The sequence below is a fragment of the Salvelinus namaycush genome, chromosome 3, assembly GCF_016432855.1.
Source record: "Salvelinus namaycush isolate Seneca chromosome 3, SaNama_1.0, whole genome shotgun sequence".
NCBI lineage: Eukaryota > Metazoa > Chordata > Actinopteri > Salmoniformes > Salmonidae > Salvelinus > Salvelinus namaycush.
The window spans coordinates 14,395,605-14,414,462 of record NC_052309.1 but is presented as its reverse complement, the minus strand read 5'-3'; the positions used below and the strand labels follow the sequence as shown (position 1 = coordinate 14,414,462).

Sequence of the window (18,858 nt, the reverse complement as noted above, 5' to 3'; positions counted from 1 at the left end):
CCTGGGCTATGACTGGTGGCCTTGGGCACCCATCACCTGACCTGATAACCAATCGGTATTGTGCCTGTTGTCTGTTGCAGGGCTAGGGGGTGCCTTTGGGTACCTCGTGGGAGCCATGGACTGGGGTCATTCGTCCCTGGGCCGACTGCTGGGGTCAGAGTACCAGGTCATCTACTTCTTCTCTGCTCTGACCTGGACGGTAATTCCTCATTGTGCATCTATCTCTTCAGCATCAAAGAGACACCACTGGTCAAGGACGGTAGTTTGGACTTGTTACCCCCCAATGCCCTCCTCATCACACACAGTAGCAGTGGTGGCTATGGATCCCTGCATGGTTCCATGTCCAAAGAGTTAGAGCCAGAACGCCGGCCTCGTTCATTCTCTGCCCTGACGGAGGCCAATTCAGTCACATCCAGCTCCAAACAACCTAACAAAGAGGTCTGTCATAGACACAGGAAGGAGTCTAGTCTGGCTGACATTCTCTACACTGTGGGGGGGGAAAGTTGTTGATTAAATTTACAATTGTAAGGCACCAGCTGCAATAGGATTGTGAGTTTTCGCAACAAAAATGTCACACACCAACTTTTTGTTGTGTGTTTGCTCAACAAAATGTTTTGTTGAGCAAACTCAAAATCTTATTGCAGCTGGTAGCATTACAATTGTACCTTTGTCACGAATCCCGCCGAGGATGGTGCCTCTTCCTGTTCGGGCGGCGCTCGGCGGTCGTCGTCACCGGCCTACTAGCTGCCATCGATTCTTTTCTTTTTGTTTCTGTTAGTTTGGGCTGATTGGGTGCACCTGTTTTGAGTTTAGTTTGGTGGGTAGGCTATTTAAGGGCAGGTAGCCCGCTGGCTTTTGTGCGGGCTTGTTTATCTGTTATTTGGTGTTGGATTTGTGATGTGGATTTTATTATTTTCTCGGGACAGTTTAGTCCGGTGTTTTTGGACTCGTCTTTTCATGCGCCCGTGTGTTTAGGGCATGATCGTTTTCCCTGTCAATTGGAAAATAAATCCACTTTCTTGAAACCCTGCTCTCTGCGCTTGACTCCTCCACCCAGTACTCCTAGCAGCTCTGACAACCTTGAATATTATTATTTGTATTTGTTTTACAGTGTACAGTATGAAATCCTGACTTCGAATCAAATTTAATTTGTCACATGCGCCGAATACAACAGGTGTAGACCTAAAAAAAATAAAAAAAATCTTATGGCTGCAATCCCGCTAATCCCGGATCGATATGACAACAGCCAGTGAAAGTGCAGGGTGCCAAATTCAAACAACAAAAATCTCATAATTAAAATTCCTCAAACATACATGTGTCTTATATCATTTTAAAGGTAATCTTGTTGTTAATCCCACCAAAGTGTCCGATTTCAAATAGGATTTTCAGCGAAAGCACCACAAACGGCCAAATCACAGACAAACACAGTCATTTTTCCAGCCAAAGATAGGAGTCACAAAAAGCACAAATAGAGATAAAATTAATCACTAACCTTTGATGATCTTCATCAGATGACACTAATAGGACTTCATGTTACACAATACATGTATGTTTTGTTTGAACAAGTTCATATTTATATAAAAAAATCTGAGTTACATTGACGCGTTACATTCACTAGTTCCAAAAACATCCAGTGATTTTGCATAGCCACATCGATTCAACAGAAAAACTCATCATAAATGTGGATGATAATACAAGTTATACACATGGAATTATAGATATACCTCTCCTTAATGCAACCGCTGTGTCAGATTATCAAAAAAACTTTACGGAAAAAGCAAACCATGCAATAATCTGAGACGGCGCTCAGAACAATAGTCAAATTAGCCGCCATGTTGGAGTCAACAGAAACCAGAAATTACATGATAAATATTCCCTTACCTTTGATGATCTTCATCAGAATGCACTCCCAGCAATCCCAGGTCCACAATAAATGCTTGATTTGTTCGATAATGTCCGTTATTTATGTCATTAGCGCGCTTGGTAAACAATTCCAAAGTCACGAAGCGCGTTCACTAAAACCTGATGAAATGTCCAAAAGTTCCGTAACAGTCAGTAGAAACATGTCAAACAATGTATTGAATCAATCTTTAGAATGTTGTTAACATAAATCTTGAATAACGTTCCAACCGGAGAATTACATTGACTTCAGATGAGCGATGGAACGGAGCTCCCTCTCATGTGAACGTGCATGGTCAAAGAAGGGTCACCTCATGGCAGACGTGACTAATTCTCCTCTCATTCGGCCCCCCTTCACAGTAGAGTCATCAGACAAAGTTCTACAGACTGTTGACATCTAGTGGAAGCCGTAGGAAGTGCAAACTCATTCATATCTCGCTGTGATTTGAATGGGATCTTGGTTGAAAATCCACCAGCCTCAGAATTTCCACTTCCTGTTTGGATTTTTTCTCAGGGTTTTGCCTGCCATATGAGTTCTGTTATACTCACAGACATCATTCAAACAGTTTTAGAAACTCCAGAGTGTTTTCTATCCAATACCAATAATAATATGCATATATTAGCAACTATGACTGAGGAGTTGGCCGTTTACTCTGGGCACCTCTGTGCACCTTTCATCCAAGCTACTCAATACTGCCCCTGCAGCCATAAGAAGTTAACGTGAAATGCTTACTTTACAAGCCCTTAACCAACCATGCAGTTCAAGAAATATAGTTAAAAAATATTTGCTATATAAACAATTTTTTAAAATAAAAAGTAACACAGTAAGATTACATAACAATAACGAGGCTATATACAGGGAGTACCGGTACTGAGTCAATGTGTGGGGGTACAGGTTAGTTGAGAGCATTTGTACATGAAGGTAGGGATAAAGTGGCTATGCATAGATAATTAACAGACTTTCATACCAATGCATGGGTTGCACCTCGCGTCGTTGCCATTGTTATCAACGTTGTACAGATGCCGCAGCATATTGATGACTGACGGAGGGTTGATGCTCAGTCTTTCTGAATGGGGGCTGATCTGCTTCGTCAAATTTACACCATAGTGACCTAGAAACACAATGACTTTGCTAAAGTAGACAAATAATTAGTACAATATCATTTTTCCATCATTATGACGTGGTCAAGTTAACTTTAGAGAGATGGTAATGTTGCCATGAACTAGCAAAGTTAATATGTAAATGTTAGCAATACTAACGTTAGCTAGCAAAAATGTCTGCACTCGCCCCTCAATCTTAGCTAGATAGATACATTTGTACTGCATTTAATGTCAATCTGGCGATATCACAATGATAGCAAAAACGTATCCTGCTAATTATTTGCCTTTTTAAATATCATCATGTTTCCAAGCCACTGTAATGCACTTTAGACAAAATCTTCATCAGCACACATTGAGACTGCATTGAGTAGAATTATTAGCTAGGCATCAGTCCTGAAATGAATGTTCAAAACAATATTGTGACGAAGCGTGCAACCATGAATATCGTATTTTAGACAACACCACAAAGCGATTGTCTATGAAACTACACACACCTGTGAAATGTAAAATCCTTTGAAAGACATCCGTGTTTAGTGCCATCAGTGTTTATTAGGAAGAACATGATCACATGTTACGGATCCCTCCGGAACTGTCACTACGCACACCTCGTCCCTATTCCCTTTGATTAGTAATTGTATAAGTGTGCCCTTGGTTTACCATTGTCCTGTCGATTATTGTTCCAATGTCCGATGGTTCGTGTGAGTACCTGTGCTATGTTGTTTTGGCTTTCGTGCCACGTATACTGTGCAGATGATCACGGGTCTCGTCCCGTGTGATAATCATTGTGCGATTGTGTATTTATTTGAGGTATTCCTCGCTCTTTTGTTTGGGTTTCTACACTGTGTTTTGTATACGTGTTTGTTTGGTCTTCGTCCCCGTGCCTTTACACGGCACACTGTAATTTGGGAAATAAAAACCCCTATTACGCATTCCTGCGCCTGTCTCCCGACCCTTTATACCAACATGACATTACACTAGAGTAATCTTGATGTACTGTCACGTTCCTGACCTTATTTTCCTTTGTTTAGCTTTGTTTAGTTGGTCAGGACGTGAGCTGGGTGGGCAGTCTATGTTGTTTGTTTCTATGTTTAGTTTCATTGTTAATTAGCCTTATATGGTTCTCAATCAGGGGCAGGTGTTTGACGTTTCCTCTGATTGAGAACCATATTAAGGTAGGCTGTTCACACCGTTTGTTTGTGGGTGATTGTCTTCCGTGTCTGTGTATGTACCACACGGGACTGTTTCGTTTGTTTAGTCTGTTCCTGTTCGTGCGTTCTTCGTGTTATGTAAGTTCTCATGTCCTCATGTTCTCATGTCCAGTCTACGTCGTTTATTGTTTTTGTAATTTCTCAAGTGTACTTCGTGTTCGTCTTGTCTAAATAAATTCATCATGTCTTCACAACACGCTGCGTTTTGGTCCGATCCATGCTCCTCCTCAGACGAGGAGGAGAACAATCGTTACAGAATCACCCACCAACCAAGGATCAAGCAGCGTGGGAAAAAGCAGCAGCAGCGATCGCAGGATTTCTGGACATGGGAGGAAATACTGGACGGTAAAGGACCATGGGCACAACCTGGAGAATATCGGCGCCCTCGTGAAGAGCTGGAGGCAGCTAAAGCCGAGAGGCGGCGGTATGAGGAGGCAGCACGGAAGCAAGAGCAAAATTTGGACTACACTACGTGGGAGGAGATCGACAGGTGGGCGATCGACCCAGGGAGAAGGCCGGAGCCCGCCTGGGATTCTCTGGCGCAGTGTGAGGAGGGATACCGGCGAATGGAGGCAGCACGACGATGCGGTAGGAAGCCTGTAAGTCAAGCCCAAAGATTTATTGGGGGGGGGGGGGGGGGGCTAAAGGGTAGTGTGGCGAAGTCAGGTAGGAGACCTGCGCCATCTGAGCCATCCGTCTGCCCAGCGCCATCTGAGCCGCCCGTCTGTCCCGAGCCGTCAGAGCCGCCCGTCTGTCCCGAGCCATTAGAGCCGCCCGTCTGTCCCGAGCCATTAGAGCCGCCCGTCTGTCCCGAGCCATTAGAGCCGTCAGTCAGTCAGGAGCTGCCAGAGCCGCCAGCCAGTCAGGAGCTGCCAGAGCCGCCAGCCAGTCAGGAGCTGCCAGAGCCGCCAGCCAGTCAGGAGCTGCCAGAGCCGCCAGCCAGTCAGGAGCTGCCAGAGCCGCCAGCCAGTCAGGAGCTGCCAGAGCCGCCAGCCAGTCAGGAGCTGCCAGAGCCGCCAACCAGTCAGGAGCTGTCAGAGCCGCCAGCCAGTCATGAGCTGCCCTCCAGTCATGAGCTGCCCTACAGTCATGAGCTGCCCTCCAGTCATGAGCTGCCCTCCAGTCATGAGCTGCCCTTCAGTCATGAGCTGCCACTCAGTCCGGAGCTGCCACTCAGTCCGGAGCTGCCATTAGTCCGGAGTTGCCCCTCTGTCCTGAGCTACCTCTCTGTCCTGAGCTACCTCTCTGTCCTGAGCTACCTCTCTGTCCTGAGCTGACTCCTAAATCTAGGGGGGACCTTTGTGAAGGTTCCTAGACCAGGGTCGGGGGCGAGGGTCGCCACTCAAAGGACGCTAAGGAGGGGGACAAAGACAATGGTGGAGTGGTGTCCTCGTCCTGCGCCGGAGCCGCCACCGCGGACAGATGCCCACCCAGACCCTCCCCTTGAGTTTTAGGGGTGCGTTCGGAGTCCGCACCTCAGGAGGGGGGTACTGTCACGTCCTGACCATAGTGCTTATGTGTTTTGCTTGTTTTAGTGTTGGTCAGGACGTGAGCTGGGTGGGCATTCTATGTTGTGTGTCTAGTTTGTCTGTTTCTGTGTTCAGCCTAATATGGTTCTCAATCAGAGGCAGCTGTCAATCGTTGTCCCTGATTGAGAATAATATATAGGTGGCTTGTTTTGTGTTGGGGATTGTGGGTGGTTGTTTCTTGTCTCTGTGTTTTGTCTGCACCAGATAGGACTGTTTCGGTTTGCCACATTTTGTTGTTTTATATCGTTGTAAGTGTTCACTTTTTTTCGTTTAATTAAACATGTTGAGCACTGGCTACGCTGCGTGTTGGTCCGATCCCTGCTACACTCTCTCTTCTAGTGAAGAGAGGGAAGGCTGCCGTTACAGAACCACCCACCAAACTCGGACCAAGCAGCGTAGCAACGGGCAGCAGCGGCAGCAGCAGCAGCAGCGGGACCAGGAGAAATGGACATGGGAGGACGAGCTGGACGGAAAAGGACCCTGGGCAGAGCCAGAGGAGTATCGCCGCCCCAAAGCAGAGCTGGAGGCAGCAAAAGCAGAGGCGGCGTTTCGAGGAGCTAGCTCGGCAGCAGGAGCCGGATCTGGGTTACACCACTTGGGAGGAAATAGACAGGTTGACCCAGGGAGAGTGCCGGAGCCCGTCTGGGATTCGATGGAGCAATGTGCAGAGGGATACCGGCGAATGAGGTTAGCACGACACCGCGGTAAGAAGCCCGTGAAGAAACCCCAAAAATGTATTGGGGGGGGGGGGGGGGGGGCTAAAGGATAGTGTGGCGAAGTCAGGTAGGAGACCTGCGCCCACTTCCCATGCTTACAGTGGAGAGCGGGAGTACGGGCAGACACCGTGTTATGCGGAAGAGCGCACGGTGTCTCCTGTACGTGTGCATAGCCCGGTGCGGGTTATTCCACCTCCCCGCACTGGCCGGGCTAGATTGAGCATTGAGCCAAGTGCCATGAAGCCGGCTCTACATATCTGGCCTCCAGTACGTCTCCTCGGGCCGGTGTACATGGCACCAACCTTACGCATGGTGTCCCCGGTTCGCCAACACAGCCCAGTGCGGGTTATTCCACCTCCCCGCACTGGACGGTTTACGGGGAGCATTCAACCAGGTAAGGTTGGGCAGGCTCGGTGCTCAAGGGAGCCAGTACGCCTGCACGGTCTGGTATATCCGGCGCCACCTTCCCGCCCCAGCCCAGTACCACCAGTGCCTACACCACGCACCAGGCTTCCAGTGTGTCTCCAGAGCCCTGTTCCTCCTCCACGCACTCTCCCTGTGGTGCGTGTCTCCAGCCCAGTACCTCCAGTTCCGGCACCACGCATCAAGCCTCCTGTGCGTCTCCAGAGCCCTGTACGCACTGTTCCTTCTCCCCGCACTCGCCCTGAGGTGCGTGCCCTCAGCCCGGTACCACCAGTGCCGGTACCACGCACCAGGCCTATAGTGCGCTTTGAGAGTCCAGTGTGCCCTGTTCCTGCTCCCCGCACTAGCCTTAAGGTGCGTGTCTCCAGTCCGGTACCACCAGTTCCGGCACCACGCACCAGGCCTACTGTGCGCCTCAGCAGGTTAGAGTCGGCCGTCTGCCCAACGCCGCTCACTGCTCGTCTGCCCAGCACCGTCTGTACTGCCTGCCTGCCCAACGCCGCCTGCACTGCTCGTCTGCCCAGCGCCGTCTGAGCTGCCTGCACTGCTCGTCTGCCCAGCACCGTCTGAGCCATCCGTCTGCCCAGCGCCGTCTGAGCCATCCGTCTGCCCAGCGCCGTCTGAGCCATCTGTCTGCCCAGCGCCGTCTGAGCCATCTGTCTGCCCAGCGCCGTCTGAGCCATCCGTCTGCCCAGCGCCGTCTGAGCCATCCGTCTGCCCAGCGCCATCTCAGCCATCCGTCTGCCCAGCGCCATCTGAGCCATCCGTCTGCCCAGCGCCATCTGAGCCATCCGTCTGCCCAGCGCCATCTGAGCCATCCGTCTGCCCAGCGCCATCTGAGCCATCCGTCTGCCCAGCGCCATCTGAGCCGTCCGTCTGCCACGAGCCATCTGAGCCGTCCGTCTGTCCCGAGCCATTAGAGCCGTCCGTCAGTCAGGAGCCGCTAGAGCCGTCCGTCAGTCAGGAGACGCTAGAGCCGTCCGTCAGTCAGGAGCCGCCAGAGCCGCCAGCCAGTCAGGAGCCGCCAGAGCCGCCAGCCAGTCAGGAGCCGCCAGAGCCGCCAGCCAGTCAGGAGCCGCCAGAGCCGCCAGCCAGTCAGGAGCTGCCAGAGCCGCCAGCCAGTCAGGAGCTGCCAGAGCCGCCAGCCAGTCAAGAGCTGCCCTCCAGTCATGAGCTGCCCGCCAGTCATGAGCTGCCCGCCAGTCATGAGCTGCCAGCCAGTCATGAGCTGCCCGCCAGTCATGAGCTGCCCTCCAGTCATGAGCTGCCCTCCAGTCATGAGCTGCCCTCCAGTCATGAGCTGCCTTCCAGTCATGAGCTGCACTCCAGTCATGAGCTGCCTTCCAGTCATGAGCTGCCTTCCAGTCATGAGCTGCCCTACAGTCATGAGCTGCCCTACAGTCATGAGCTGCCCTACAGTCATGAGCTGCCCTACAGTCATGAGCTGCCCTACAGTCATGAGCTGCCCTACAGTCATGAGCTGCCACTCAGTCCGGAGCTGCCACTCAGTCCGGAGCTGCCACTCAGTCCGGAGCTGCCATTCAGTCCGGAGCTGCCATTCAGTCCGGAGCTGCCATTAGTCCAGAGCTGCCTCTCTGTCCGGAGTTGCCCCTCTGTCCTGAGCTACCTCTCTGTCCTGAGCTACCTCTCTGTCCTGAGCTACCTCTCTGTCCTGAGCTACCTCTCTGTCCTGAGCTACCTCTCTGTCCTGAGCTACCTCCTAAATCATGTGGGGGCCTTGGGGAGGATTCTTAGGCCAAGGTCGTGGGCGAGGGTCGCCACTCAAAGGACGCTAAGGAGGGGGACAAAGACAGTGGTGGAGTGGTGTCCTCGTCCGGCGCCGGAGCCGCCACCGCGGACAGATGCCCACCCAGACCCTCCTCAGAGAGTTTTAGGGGTGCGTTCGGAGTCCGCACCTCAGGAGGGGGGTACTGTAACGTCCTGACCAGAGTTCTTATGTGTTTTGCTTGTTTAGTGTTGGTCAGGACATGAGCTGGGTGGGAATTCTATGTTGTGTGTCTAGTTCGTCTGTTTCTGTGTCCAGCCTAATATGGTTCTCAATCAGAGGCAGCTGTCAATCGTTGTCCCTGATTGAGAATCATATATAGGTGGCTTGTTTTGTGTTGGGGATTGTGGGTGGTTGTTTCTTGTCTCTGTGTTTTGTCTGCACCAGATAGGACTGTTTCGGTTTGCCACATTTTGTTGTTTTATATCGTTGTAAGTGTTCACTTTTTTTTCGTTTAATTAAACATGTTGAGCACTGGCTACGCTGCGTGTTGGTCCGATCCCTGCTACACTCTCTCTTCTAGTGAAGAGAGGGAAGGCTGCCGTTACACCAAGTCAAAACAGTAGGCTAAGTGATGAGGGGGGAAGATCATTAGGGTGAGGCACATGGGCTTCTAACACTTTACTACACAACATACACTTAGTATTACTTTCTTTGCTACAGTATACATATCTCCCTGGTATATTTTATGCAGCAGCATACAAGACATTTTTGGACTCACCTTGCTGTGCTCACTTGAGCAGGAAGGTGGAACGGCGGTCCTTGTGGGCAAATTTTGTCATCAAAGTCTGGCATTCTCTGGGTTTAAAAAAAACATGGTTGAATCATGACTTCAGTGATCTTCAGGTCGGAGATCTAGAAAGAGGACCGCGTTCCCGACTTGGAATTCAAAGTTGGATGACCATTCAAAATGTATGTCCCCAGTTGGAGCTCGTTCCCAGTTGTCTTGAACTCACTGAATTCTGAGATTTCCCAGTTCCAAGTTTCCAGTAGTTTTAAATGCGGAGAAGTCATGCTGGATTGACAGCATGGCCAATGTATTCAACCTTTTCTGGCCCATGGTGTTGAATGCTTATCCTTTTAAGCCTGGGAAAGAGACCCTTAAACCCAACTTATACCACACACCCACTCCACTGAATAGAAGGCTAGTGATTGCTTTGCAACACTTGCAGTTAGCCACTGATTCCTTCCAAAGAAACAAATTGTTGAATTTGCGATTTCCAACTTGTTGAGTAATGGTAAATGTCCCATGGCCATAGAGCATCGATACATTTTATATAGAATTTCTGTAATTTAAAAAAAACATTTTCCAGTAGATTGTCGACGTTATTCATGAAGACGACTGCTTGTCTAGCTTGCTAGCTAAGATTTTGAATGTATGACGTTGACATGATCAGTCCAATTAAAGCTACGGTAGATATAACGTGATTTGACTTCATTTTATCTGTGGCCAATGACCCTGAGCCTTCTTGGATGGGCACTTCTAATTTAACTCTATGGTAGCACCCAAGGGGTTTGAATTTTTGAGCTCTCCCTGTAGATTTTGCAGTGACATAGCATCCCCATGAGTGACAGAACACTGAGCCAACCAATCAGAGCGCAATTAGAGAACATTACCAACCCTTACGCTCCGTATTTTCTGCCCCACCACCACGGAAAGCACTGAGCTAGGCTGAAACACCTGCAGTTTGGAGCTGCCTTACTCAAGAAAGCAAAAAGGAAACCATGTTCATATGCGCCTTTACTAACTCAATGATTTTTGTTATTGTTTGCAAACTGATATGTGACATGTATTAATGCCAAAATAACTTCTTCTTAATAGGGGGGCGCTGTTTTCACTTTGGAAAAAATCGTGCCCAAATTAAACGGCCTCGTACTCTGTTCTAGATCATACAATATGCATATTATTATTACTATTGGATAGAAAACACTCTGAAGTTTCTAAAACTGTTTGAATTATATCTGTGAGTAAAACAGAACTCATTTGGCAGCAAACTTCCATACAGGAAGTGAAAATTCTGAAAATGAGGCTCTGTGTCAGGGCCTGCCTATTCAACTGGCTTTTATTTATGGATCTGTATGCACTTCATACGCCTTCCACTAGATGTCAACAGGCAGTAGAAGGTTGAATGGGGTGTCTAGCTTGATGTGAGGCCGAATAAGAGCTTTTGGAGTGACAGGTCTGCTCTTTTGTCAGTTTTCATCTGAGCGCCGGGGAACCTCACATTGTCTTCTGAAAAGCGTTCGGTATACACTACGATTTGCTCCGGCTCTGATTTTATTGTATACATATGGGAAGAACATCATAAAGTAGGATTTTCAACCGAGTTTGACCAGTTTATTCGACGTTTATTGGGAATTTTCGTTCCATGCGCCAAGAGATGATGGACACGTGCGCTCCACAATGCTAGCCAAAGTTGCTAATTCGACAGAAGAAATGGACATTCTAAAACCAAACAACGATTTATTCTGGACCTAGGACTCCTTGCACAACATTCTGATGGAAGATCATCAAAGGTAAGAGAATATTTATGATGTTATTTCGTATTTCTGTGTAATATGTTGGCTCCGACACGGCGGAGAATAGGTGAGCGCTGTCTCACAATAATGCATGCTGTATGTTGTAGTAAAGTTATTTTTAAAAATCTAACACAGCGGTTGCATTAAGAACCAGTGTATCTTTCATTTGCCATACAACAAGTTTATGATGAGTTCTTTGGTTAGATTAGGTGACTGTCCAAAATATCTCAGGAGATTTTGGTGAATTGTTGTTACGTATTCACAATGTATAACCACGATTGTCAGCTATAAATATGCACATTTTCGAACAAAACATAAATGTATTGTATAACATGATGTTATAAGACTGGCATCTGATGAAGTTGTCCAAAGGTTAGTGATTCATTTTATCTCTATTGCTGTTTTTTGTGAAAGCTATGTTGGCGGTGAATAAATAGCTTTGTGTGTTTGGCTATTGTGGTAAGCTAATATAATTCTATAATGTGTTTTCGCTGTAAAACACTTAAAAAATTGGAAATATTGGCTGGATTCACAAGATGTTTATCTTTCATTTGCTGTACACCATGTATTTTTCATAAATGTTTTATGATGAGTATTTTTGTATTTCACGTTGCTCTCTGTAATTATTCTGGCTGCTTTGGTGCTATTTGTGATGGTGGCTGCAATGTAAAACTACGATTTATACCTCAAATATGCACATTTTCGAACAAAACATAAATGTATTGTATAACATGATGTTATCAGACTGTCATCTGATGAAGTTGTTCAAGGTTAGTGATTCATTTTATCTCTATTTCTGTGTTTTGTGAAAGCTACCTATGCGGTGGAAACATGGTGAAAACATGCCGTTGTGTGTTTGGCTATTGTGGTTAGCTAATATAAATACATATTGTGTTTTCGCTGTAAAACATTTTAAAAATCGGAAATGATGGCTGGATTCACAAGATGTTTATCTTTCATTTGCTGTATTGGACTTGTGATTTCATGAAATTATATTATATGATATCCCTGTCCCGTTAGGCTAGGCTAGGCTATGCTAGTCAGCTTTTTTGATGAGGATGCTCCCGGATCCGGGATGGGTATCACTGAAAGGATAACATGCAAAACAAGCAAAAGAATAGAGATGTATTTCTTTCAGCTAACAGGTGGGGCTCAAAACAGGTAGGGCTCTGCCCTGAATGATGGGTTACCACTTGTTAGTGCGGGTTTTCAGTGAATTTATATATTTTCCGAAGCTCATCTGCAGGACAATTCTCACCACCAAATTAAGATCCTACATACAGTATGTACGAACACAAAAGAGACATTTAAACACATACATGTATGTCTCACGCAGTGATGATACACTTTATTATGGATACAGACTATTCACAATGGTCCAAAGAGAGACACAGTGCGTTCAGAAAGTATTCACACCCCTTGACTTTTCCACATTTTGTTACGTTACAGCTTTAAAAAAAGTTTTTCCTCAATCTACACACAATACTCCATAATGCCAAAGCAAAAACAGGTTGAGAATATTTTGCAAATGTATAAAAAAAACAGACCCTTTACTCAGTACTTTGTTGAAGCACCTTGGGCAGTGATTACAACCTTGAGTCTTCTTGGGTATGACACTACAAGCTTGGAATACCTGTATTTATGGAGTATTTAGGGTATTTAGGGAGTTTCCTCTCTGCAGTTCCTCTCAAGCTCTGTCAGGTTGGATGGGGAGCATCGCTGAATGGCTATTTTCAGGTCTCTCCAGAGATGTTCGATCGTGTTCAAGTCCGGGCTCTGGCTGGGCCACTCAAGGACATTCAGAGACATGTCCCGAAGCAACTCCTGCGTTGTCTTGGCTGTGTGCTTAAGGTCGTTGTCCTGTTGGAAGGTGAACCTTCACGGTCCTGAAGCAGGTCCTGAAGCAGCCTTCACGGTCCTTCGCGGTCCTGAAGCAGCACTATGGAGCAGGTTTTCATCTAGGATCTCTCTGTAGTTTGCTCCGTTTATCTTTCCCTTGATCCTGACTAGTCTCCCAGTCCCTGGCACTAAAAAACATCCCCCCAGCATGACAATGCCACCACCATGATGCCACCGCCCTACTGATTCCTGCTTACAAGCAAAAACTAAAGCAGGAAGCATCAGTGACTTGCTCAATACGGAAGTGGTGAGATGACGCGGATGCTACGCTACTGGAATGTTTTGCTAGCACAGACTGGAATATGTTCCAGGATTCATCCAATGGCATTGAGGAGTATACCACCTCAGTCACCGGCTTCATCAATAAGTGCATTGACAACGTCGTCCCCACAGTAAACGTACGTACATATCACAACCAGAAGCCATGGATTAAAGGCAACATCCGCAACGAGCTCAAGGCTAGAGCTATCGTTTTCAAGGACCGGGACACTAATCCAGATGCTTATAAGGAATCCTGATATGCCCTCAGTTGAACCATCAAACAGGCAAAGCGTCAATACAAGATTAAGATTTAATCCTACTACACCGGCTCCGACGCTCGTCAGATGTGGCAGGGCTTGCAAATATTTTGGACTACAAAGGGAAACACAGCCATGAGCTGCCCAGTGACGCAGGCTTAGCAGATGAGCTGAATGGCTTTTATGCTCGCTTCGAGGCAAGCAACACCGAAGCATGCATGAGAGCACCAGGTGTTCCGGATGACTGTGGGATCCCGCTCTCAGTAGCCGATGTGAGCAAGACCTTTAAACAGGTCAACGGATTACCAGGATGTGTATTTAGAGCATGTGCGGACCAACTTGCAAGTGTCTTCACTGACATTTTCAAACTCTCCCTGACCAAGTCTGTAATACCTACATGTTTCAAGTGGACCACCATAGTCCCTGTGCCCAAGAAAGTGAAGGTAACCTGCCTAAATGACTACCTCCCCGTAGCACTCACATCGGTAGCCATGAAGTACTTTGAAAGACTGGCTATGACTAACATCAACACCATCATCCCGGAACCCTAGACCCAATTCGCATACCGCCCCAACAGAACCACAGATGATGCAATCTCAATCGCACTCCACACTGCCCTTTCCCACATGGACAAAAGGAACACTTATGTGAGAATGCATGTCATTGACTACAGCTCAGAGTTCAACGCCATATCGCCCACAAATGTTATTTAATTTTTTATTGAACCTTTATTTAACTAGGCAAGTCAGTTAAGAACAAATTCTTATTTACAATGACGGCCTACACCGGCCAAACCTGGACGAAGCTGGGCCAATTGTGCCCTATGGGACTCCCAATCACAGCTGGTTTTGAAACAGCCTGGATTCAAACCAGGGTGTCTGTAGTGACACCTCAAGCACTGAGATGCAGTGCCTTAGACCGCTGCGCCACTCGAGAGCCCGTAAGAACATTTCTGAGTGATATGATATTCAGTTTCACTGGCAGATACTGTAGTATGTTCTATAGATGGCCTTAATCTGCAGTAATTTATGTCTGAGATGATATGAACATGACTGGGCATTCAAAAAGATCTGTATCCACTCATCATCATCAATAGTGTCTCCCAGGTCTTCCTCACATTTTTGTTTGACATGTTTTGTGTTATCGGGAAAGCCTCTATCAACCTTAAATGCAGTTCGGAAATCAACTTGAGGTTTGTCAGACTGCCTTAAAATAGTTTCAAATTTTGAAGTTTCTGGCTTGTCCAGTGTTTTCTGCACTGAGAGAAAAAAGTGTTGTATCTGCAAAAGTTCACCTCAGCGACGTCACAGACTGGTCTTGCCTGGTTGCCTGGCCCTGATGAGACCCCTGTCACCATCTGATCCTGCTCAAATGAGGCATGACAACGAATTACCTTGGTGTACATTTATACATTGTTTTATCCAATAATAGAATAAATGGTTCTATAATTGAAATAAGCATTATTCCCAGATCCCAGACTGTAGCCCACCCATCAACTCAAGAAGGAACTTTATGCATTCATTGATTGTTATAATACACTGCAAAATTCACCTGTTCTCCGTAGACTGGTCTTCCCTGGCTGTCTGACCCTGCTGGGACACCTGTCACCATCTGATCCTGCTAAGACATGATGATAATAGTGTTATGTACTGACTGTGCACCATGACAGCATAGCCTGTAGAGCTGTTTATACCGTGTCAGTGTGAAAAGTAGGGAATTAGCTAGGGAAACTGAAAGATCAACAACATTACATTGCTTTACTGATTCCAATAAAAACTGACATTGCGCTGTCAAAAAAAGTCAGAATATCGGTCTTCAATCATTTGGCTGCTGGTTGCATTGTTTGATTCAGGTCTAGTGTGATTGAGGCAAAAATAATAGCTAAAGTTAGTAAGATAGCTAGCTAATGTTTGCCAACTTATTGCTAGCTCTAATGGTACATCAACTGACGAAAACTAGCCAAGTTAATTGCCTTCTGTTGAAACGGGACAAAAAGGATACAAAACATTTCCATACACACCACAGCTGTTAGATACTGCTACCAGACAGACAGCTCGAGCTGCACTGGCTGTGGTAGCTACTAACTAGCTAGTTAGTTCATTCTCTTCAGACAGAACTTCAGTCGAGAAAGGATGAAACATCACCATAGCTAAAGTTACATGTCAGTTACACTACTAGTTCAGCAGTTACCTCGCCAGCTACATCAGTTAAATAAAGAGTAGCCAGTTTCTGCTCTGCTCGCTTTTACAACTAAGAGAAAATGCTCAACACACACAGCGACAGCAGCTGCAGTGTCTTTCAGAAGCTTTGCCTTCACGCAGCCTATCTGCACGCTCTGTGGTGTCCGCGTGGTACTAAATCTATCCAGCCTGCTGAAACCGCCAAACAGCCTACCCGACTGCTCTGACGCATCTGCATGGTCCTAAAGCACACCAATGGCGCTTCTGGTATCACAGTGCAATGAAAAAACTGGGGGAGACAAAAATGCAATTTTAGAATGTGGAGGGTCATGTCCCCCCCATCCCCTGTCCCCCGCCCCCCGTCCCCAGTGGAAGTTGCACCCCTGTTAATATTAATACTTTTAATTTTGAACAAATGAATGTGTAAAATTGTATTTCAGAATGTAGCAATACTCTATATTTTAGAGGACACTATTAGGTGTCTAATGACACGAAGGTGCTGTCTGTATCATGTACGGTTCAAGGATCATTGGGTCTTACATGTATAGGTCTAAAAAGGGCCTAAAATGGCTAATTTCATCATGATTTTCTAAAAAACCTGTTTGTTACAAATGTAAAAAGTATATCAAACATCCTTCCTACCCATGAAGTTTTCTATGTGAAAATGTTCTTGAGGCCATGCTGGCATAGAATCACCCTATATTATAAGACAGACAGGACAACGTCTTCCTCTCCTTAAATCAGCAGTCAGCTGTAGAAACAATAACAAAGCCGTCTCCCCGGCCCTGGTTTGGTAAAAAGCTGAAGGATGGGGCTGGAGAAATTTAAACCATTCTCAAATTCATAGACAGAGCTATGGATGCAAGGACTGACCAAAAATGTTGAAATAAAACAAGATGTTATTTGGGGTTCTGATGGACAAAGCTCATGAGGCTTTGGGTACATATCATTAATTCATAAGTCCAAAAATGTATGTGGCGACTGCTGATTGACCCTTTAACTTTAACGCAGATGGGTCATCCCAGCTCAAAAAGTACAAGAAAGAAGATTTCAACACTTTCGTGTCTTTGGCTATGCCGGATTAAGTGTTATGACATGCTATTCTATAAAATACTTTCTCCATAATTAATATTACCTGATTGAGCTAATCATGTAAATGTAATTAACTAGAGAGGTGGGGCACCACGAAATAATATTTATAGAGCTGTTATCTTCCGAATAAACTCTTAAAGACCTAGTAATATTTTACATCAATAGCAGTCAATATTAATCGTCACCTTATTTCAGTCTCATCTGAAAGTTGTAAATTCTTGGTTATCTTCACGAACCCTGGCTAACAAGTTGAATCAGCAATACAAAATTGGGTTTAATTATTTATTTACTAAATACCTAACTAATCACACAGAATTACATATACATAGAATGAATCATACCTTGATTACAAATTACGTCATAAAGGAAAACGTCCCTAGCGGGCGGAACAGATATGACAGCTTGTTACACAAAAGAAAAGGGTCTGGGTTTGAGTGAAAGAGCGGGAAGACTGAGGAACAAAGGGCGAAGCTGTGCTATCGAAAATACAATATCTTATGCATTCTAAATTACCGCCCGTTTGGAAAAGGAAAATGTAATAAATATTTACTCTGAGCTGCGCTTCGATATGTTGGTGGTAGATGGAAGGCCGTGTTGCCCAACCGGGTCCTTTGTCCTTTGAAGAATGTGTCTGCTGCTGCTGGTAAATTGAATACGTTGTAGTAACGTCGTTGGGTGGTAGACGGGATACTCTGTCTGTCCTAATTTACGTTTGCAGCTGCTGTTGCTAACTCAACGTCTAGGAGGTATCCCTTCTATAGGGGGGGTATCCCTTCTATGATGTTGGCTTCGTTCTGTAGTTATTATCTGAACCATTCTGACATCGGACCGTCGTCCTCACATCCTCGGAACAGGAAGTTACATTTTCGTCAATGGCTTATATAGTGGAGGGAGAAGGGTGTGTCTGAAAAGTTTATAACCCATGTCTCTTCACAGAGCCCTAAACTTATGAAAACCCAAATCTCTCATTTGGAAGCTAAAATTACATTTCAACTCTTCACAAATAATTTCATATTCAAACATTTGAATTGAACAACAATTCCATGTGAATCCAATACCTCTAATGTGTAGACTTTCTACAGTAGAGTTTATGTCATTCTATCATTGATGAGAATGTGCCAGATGACAACCGAACTGACATAATATACCTTAAGTACCACCGCATATGTTCAATTGGTCGGATTACCAGAATATAGTTCATTTCCCCCCAACTTCTGATGTTCCCAGAATCTCTATGTTAACCAAGGGGTTTTCTAATGTCACAGGGAGAGGAAGAGGAAAGGGAGAGGAAAAAGGGGGGAAGAGGTATTTATGACTGTCATAAACCTACCCCCAGGCCAACGTCATGACAACACCCACCATCTCAGACTGTTCTGAAATCTTTCTGTTAGAAACAGATAGATTAGCATTCCTGCAACATGATTTTTGTCACGGATAAATAGGAGTGGAAGGTAGGAGTCAGGTGCAGAGAGCAGAGGGTTCAAGAAAAATAGGCACTTTTATTCCGGCACAAACGGTCATGCCCAAACACAGGGCGGAAAACACTGACCAACCCAAAACACAGGGTAAAAACGGTCCGGAGCACCAAACCACAGCCAACACTAAACGTGAACACAAAATAATCCCGCACAAACTAGAGCGGGCCTAACAAGCTTAAATAGGCTAGAAAATCAAGAAAAAACAAATAGGAACAGGTGCAACTAATAAGACTAAACTAACAGAAAAGGAAAAAGGGATCGGTGGCGGCTAGTAGGCCGGTGACGACGACCGCCGAGCACTGCCCGAACAGGCAGGGGAGCCAACTTCGGCGGGAAGTTGAGTTAGGAATGGGTTAGGAATCCAAAGAAATGATGAAAAGCCACCCACGGACACCCCACGCCAATCCTACCATAACAACCAGTATATAGTATCAGTTCTCTATGTCTGACAAGTATTATGGAGCTGCAGCTCAAAGTATTGTTTCTTCACCCTATGTAACATATTCTCA

At 46.0% G+C, this 18,858-nt stretch overlaps 1 protein-coding gene across 1 annotated transcript in view; it reads left to right on the top strand.

Annotated features, from left to right (window-relative positions):
- The window catches only part of LOC120044813 (alpha-methylacyl-CoA racemase-like), a 39,322-nt gene extending 38,967 nt beyond the window's left edge, over nucleotides 1–355 (top strand). The window contains exons 7-8 of the mRNA XM_038989484.1: nucleotides 81–199; nucleotides 350–355. Of these exons, the coding sequence (XP_038845412.1) occupies nucleotides 81–199; nucleotides 350–355 (125 nt within the window). The remainder of the gene's footprint in view (nucleotides 1–80; nucleotides 200–349) is intronic.
- The last annotated feature ends 18,503 nt before the right edge of the window (nucleotides 356–18,858 follow it).